The sequence below is a fragment of the Geotrypetes seraphini genome, chromosome 16 (genome assembly GCF_902459505.1).
Source record: "Geotrypetes seraphini chromosome 16, aGeoSer1.1, whole genome shotgun sequence".
In the NCBI taxonomy this organism is placed as follows: Eukaryota; Metazoa; Chordata; class Amphibia; order Gymnophiona; family Dermophiidae; genus Geotrypetes; species Geotrypetes seraphini.
In genome coordinates this window covers 12,736,047-12,742,031 of record NC_047099.1, presented here as the reverse complement: position 1 = coordinate 12,742,031, position 5,985 = coordinate 12,736,047, and the positions used below count along the sequence as shown (strand labels likewise).

At 40.7% G+C, this 5,985-nt stretch overlaps 1 protein-coding gene across 1 annotated transcript; it reads right to left on the bottom strand.

Moving 5' to 3' along the window:
• Positions 1–1,874: 1,874 nt before the first annotated feature.
• LOC117349638 (olfactory receptor 11L1-like) lies at positions 1,875–2,810 on the bottom strand. The gene has a single exon (XM_033923230.1). It carries the CDS (start codon positions 2,808–2,810, stop codon positions 1,875–1,877), a length of 936 nt encoding a protein of 311 aa, XP_033779121.1.
• Between the last annotated feature and the right edge of the window lie 3,175 nt (positions 2,811–5,985).

Here is a 5,985-nt window from a genome sequence, read left to right as displayed (position 1 = left end):
GTTCATTTTTTGTCATGATATGTACATTATCCCGGAGACACATACAAACTAGATTGTAGGCATGCAAGCAGCAGCAATAGAAGTTTCAAACCAGTGACGTGGGGAGGACTTTCAGGGGATTCAGTGAATCCCCAGCTCTATAACCCTGCTTTTTTATTGTTTTGTTTTTCTTGTTGAGTAGGCCTGCTCAACCAGTCAAACTACATCGAACAAAAAGTAAATAAAAAAGCTGGGTTCTCGGGCTGGGGATTCTCCAAACACCCTGAAGGCCCTGACAGTACTGATCTGAATTTGATTGGCTGAGTAGCATCTGATCAACCAATCAAATTCAGGGCAGTGCCTTCAGGGCCTTTAGGGGATAGGGTGAATCCCCTGAAGGCCCTAACCGTACACCACTGCTTCAATCACAATCACATTTAATGCAGGGGTTCACAACCTGGGGTGCCCACATCTCCAGGGGTTGTGAGATGGAATTTCAGGTGGTGCAACAGAAGGGCTTATGTCCCTTAGTCATGAGTCATGAGTCACCACAGCCAGCTGCCAGAAGTTGCAATACTACTTATGTAGGGGATGCGTACATTAATCAAACATTTCCTAGCATGCAATTGGAAAATTAAAAATCTGCCATGTGAAATCTGGGTATAGTGCTTGTTAATGTCCTGGTGGATGCATTAATCCCAGATTTTAGTGTGCTTTAGTAAAAGGATAGGTTTATGAATGAGATTTATATGTTGTGATTTTGTTAAGTATTTTATTAGGTATGTAATAGTTGTAATTCTCTTTGGATAAAAGAGGAATAGAAATAATAAACCATAAATACTCTTGCTTAACCCCCCCAAACCCCAGTAGAAGTATGATGATTCTATTGCTTAGGTCCATGCTGCTAACTAAGGGACCTGCATGCTCACATATATGTAAGAAAGAGAGTCTTCACTGTGAAGGGGGAATTCCATCATTGTCACAGAAGATTTTTTTTAAATGCCCCGTTAAAATACCTTAGGATTAAGGAAACTCTGAAATTCTCTTCTGGGTTTCACTTTCACTGCATGTACAAAAAGATCATTATTAGATTACTGGTAACAGTTTTTACATTATTGTAAAGCAAGCATAATTCTATATTATCACTTGATACAAATTTCAGATGTAGTCTGGCCAACGATATGTTTTTCAACCTGTTGAAATTCCTTATGCAGAAGAGTTCAGCTCCGCCCATTTCTGAGGTTCATGTATTTCGATTAGAGAATGACATGGGAACAAATTTGTCCCCATCCCGTCCGGTCCTCACGAGTTTTGTTGCTGTCCTTGTCCCATTCCTGTAAGCTCTGCCTTCACTGCACAAACCTCAAACACTTATGATTTTAAAGTGTCTGAGGCTTGTGCAGATGAGGACAGAGCTTGCAGGAATGGGGCAGGGACAGAAAATGAACTCACCAGCACGGGAAAATGAGATCCCGTGGGGACAGGGAAAAATTTGTCCCCATGCCATTCTCTAATTTTGATCTAGAAAAATGTTTTGACCACTGATTATCCAGTATGAAGTCTTTTAAATGTGTAGAAAGAGTATTAGTGACTTTTCAAGATGGTTCCCGGCTTTTTCCCAGAGTAATCAAAGATAATATCTGTCCAGAGAAGGAAAACTTAGGCCCTCTTATATTAAACTGCGGTAGAGATTTCTACCATAGCTCAGAGTGCTAAATGCTCCGACTCTGCTCCGCTGTTCATATGAGTGTCAGAGCATTTAGTGCTCCGGGCCACAGTAGAAACCTCTACTGCGACTTAGTGAAAGGAGGGGAGGGGGTTTAAGAAGGTTGGAGGCAATGCAGACATAACTATTGCAGCATTCAGGACTATACATTCATGTAACTGCAACATCCCTAGGAGAAATTTAATTTTCTCATGAGTTTTTTTGTTGCATTTTTAACATCTTTGTTCCTTAAGCTATAGATCACAGGATTCAGCATTGGAGTGATGACTGTATAAAAGACAGACACAACTTTATTGAGGTTGGATGAGTAACTGGAACTGGGTCTGACGTACATAAATATCATCGTCCCATAATATATTACCACCACGATCAAATGTGATCCACAGGTAGAGAAGGCTCTTTGTCTCCCTGTGGCAGAAGGAATTTTCAGTATGGAGAACAGGATGAAAAAGTATGACACCACAGTAAGAAGGAAACAGCAAAGAAGGACACAGAAAGAAAGCACGAAAATGGTTATTTCTGCCACAAAGGTGTCGGTGCAAGAGAGACTTAAAAGTGGTGGAATGTCACAGTAGAAGTGGTTTATGTAGTTGGAACCACAGAACTGCAATCTAGATATTAACATCACAGGTAACAAGCCTGTCAGGATACCACATACCCAGGAGCCAAGTGCCAGCCGGAAACAAGCTGTGCTATTCATATGCGTTGGATAATGCAGTGGAGCACAAATGGCCAAATATCGATCAAAGCCCATCACAGACAAGAGATAACACTCAGTAGCCCCCAAGCAAACAAAGAAGTACAACTGAATCATGCAGCTAGAGAAGGAAATAGTTTGGCTTACTGTCAGGAGGCTGGCCAGCATTTTAGGAACAATTGTTGTGGTGTACCAAATCTCCAGAAAAGATAAGTTACTGAGGAAGAAGTACATGGGGGTATGGAGGCCACGGTCTAGTTTTACGACCGTAATGATGATAACATTGCCCATAATGGTTAGAAAGTAGATACAAAAAAACATGACGAAGAGCCATATTTGAATCTGTTGGGACCTCACAAGCCCCAGGATTATGAATTCTGATACGATAGTATGGTTGTAGATTTTCATCTCTGTTCCACTCTTTACCTGCAAAGAAAATGGCAATGTAGACAAAAACTCTTAAAATCTATAGCTTGGAATGCCATAGATTGACATCTATTTTTCAGCTGCTCGGTGTTCCATCCAAAACACAGGAAAGAAGAAGACTCCAATGTCCACTCTACAATGATTTGTTCAGTAAACCAGCTACAAAAGCCAGACCCAAATTTATTGGTTATATCTAACAATCCAAGCAATCAACCATATTAATCTATCCACTTGGCACGATGGAGGCAGAGTCAATGTATAAATGGAACAGACTTATAAGAAATGTGCCCAGTAGCTCAAAAGATTATAAAACAGCTTAATCAGCAGCTTCTCCTGAGTAGGCATTAATAGAAAAATAGTATCAATGGTGTAGGCATTATTGTAAAAGATCATAAAATCCATATGAAATTGTTCTGAGGTGGTTTCTCATCATTATGAACAGGCTAAGAGCCAAAGACCTAGAGTGTTAAAAACAAAAAGATTTTATATAATAAAATTAGGAGTTTTCTATCTATAACATAAATCTTTATTTATATACTGTGAAAGCCACGTTTGAGGTGGTTTACAGGAAAAATGGCTGAGGCGAGTCAACAAGCAACATCAATGGAGAAAGGACTGAAAATTGTATAGATCGTAGGGGGGGAAAAAGGAGGGAAAATAAATAAATAGGTAAGAATGTTCATAGTCTTAGAGCAACAACGTGGAATAGAGTCAATGGGTCGGGAGTCTTTTCATGGAGAATTTAAGGTGGGTCAGCCTGTTTGGAGAGGAGGAACGTTTTTATGAGCTTTCTTTATCTATCTATCTTTCTTTCTATGGTGAAGATCTTTGTGAAGAGATAGCTGTATTTCTCTGCTACTTTAGTCACATATTTAGCCACTGAGCAGACAGAATATCACTGTGAACTGTAAGTAGCAGCTCTGCTTGTGAAGATGAAGCTCTATGGGGGGGGGGGACATGTGAAGTGAGGAGGGTAAAAGTTCTTAGAGGAGGCAAAGAGGTGTGTATGTATTCATGGCGAGAGGAACCAGGGGTCTGCTAAGGCCCTTTTAAGAGGTCCAGGAGCATCAGGCTACAGCTTAGCTTCTAGATGATCTTGAGAGGCATGAAGGAGCCAACTTGCAACTATATTATAAGTTGCATTTGTCATGTACCCCCATAGTCAATAATTTGTAGTGCATACCACAGGTAAGAGACTCCTATAGTCCATTAAAGAGTGATAAAAGGTCATCTTTTATCACACATTAATAATGACCCCCTAAATTAAAAAATAATACACAAATACTATCTTCTCCTGCCTCCTTTAGTTTCTCTGGGCAATTTTGTCTGTCCATCTCTATTATTATTACATTGTCCCCTTTGTTGTCATGTCTGATAGCAATGGATAACATTTGATCACTCTTTATTGTGTCTCATGACCTTCTCCATCTCCTAAATCCTTTACAGCTGACATGCGTACCTTAATATAATTGCATATTTTCTTTAGATCTTCCCTTTGAAAATCTAGAACTGTTGTTCTAATGTAATTTCCTTCTAATTCATTGTTTATATTGAGTCACATACAGTATGCCTGATCCCTCCTTAGTTCAGATTTTACCATATTTTAGTAAAAGAGCCTTAAACAAGAACAAAATATATATTAATCTCAATTTTTGTCTAACAAGAATTTTCTAAATACGTATGTTTTAAGTTGACGTCTAAAATATTTATATTTGCTAGATGTCAATATAAAACATACTTATTTAGAAAAATCCATGTTAGATATAAATTGAATTTAACATAGCTTTGTTATGGAATAGACTGTTGTACTTCATGGATTATGACCAGTTTTTTTGGTGTTATCCCTGTTGAACTCTAACGTGTACTACGGAATACAAGATAAATTGTTATGTTACATTACATTAGGCATTCATAATATATTTCATATAAACTTTCAATATAGGATTTCATAGATCGTCAGATGGCTGTCCAGAGTATATAACTCTGTATTAATAGCAGCTCAAATTTTCATTGATCTATTTCATATAGAAATTATTTCAACCTCCTTTTATTTTCATTATGTCATTGACTTATCTTTATATGAAATGTTAATTCAATGATCACCCCTCTCAATATGAATTCACATTTCACTTTTCTTCCTCAGGGTCGAAGTGCCTTATCTAATATAATAAAACGCTAGCCGCACATGCGCACTACCTCCTGCGTGTTCCATTTTCATGCACTGTAGGGTCCCGCAGGTAGGAGTGCGCATGCGCGGCTACCGTTTTATTATATTAGATATTGGCTGCTGGTAGGGGCTAGAGTGATGCTGAATCTCAAGGTATTGCATGGAATGGGTTCTGTTTAGGGTTGTTTTTTGTCCTGTTGTTCGGTCTGGCCTGCTCCCTGCTTGCCTTGCCGTATTGTATTTTTAAGTTGAAAGACGCGGCGGTGGCTCCTCTCACGATCCCCGCCTGCTGGCTACTGCACAGGGAAGTGGGGGGAGGGGAAAAAATGCTGCTGAACAGGGAAATGGAGGGGGAGGGAATGCTGTGGCTACTGCACAGGGAAGTGGGGGAAGGGGAAAAATGCTGCTGAACAGGGAAATGGAGGGGGAGGGAATGCTGTGGCTACTGCACAGGGAAGTGGGGGGGGGGGACAGGAAAAGATGCTGCTGAACAGGGAAACGGAGGGGGAGGAAATGCTGTGGCTGCTGCACAGGGAAGTGGGGGAGGGGAAAATGTTGCCGAACACGGAAATGGAGGGGGAGGGAATGCTACGGCTGCTGCACAGGGAAGTGGGGATGGAAAAAAAAAATGCTGCTGCACAGGGAAATGGAGGGGGAGGGAATGCTGCTTCTGCTTCTGCACAGGGAAGTGGGGGGGGGGAAGGGAAAAAATGCTATTGCACAGGGAAATGGAGGCGGAGGTAATGCTGCAGCTGCTGCACAGGGAAGTAGGTAGGGAGACAGGAAGAAAGACACAGGGGCAGGGAGAGAGACAGCCAGCCAAAGGGGGCCAGGGAGTGAGACAGACAGAAAGAAAGACAGCTGGAGGGAGAGAGACAGAAAAAAAGACAGGGGTAAGGAGAGAGACAGAAAGAAAGATAGACATATATTCTAGCACCCGTTAATATAACGAGCTTAAAGACTAGTAGTGAATATATAACTGCAATGACA

What these genes read in the sequence shown, in the direction of transcription:
- LOC117349638 (XM_033923230.1), bottom strand. Translation starts at nt 2,810, where the DNA reads ATGAAAATCTACAACCATACTATCGTATCAGAATTCATAATCCTGGGG.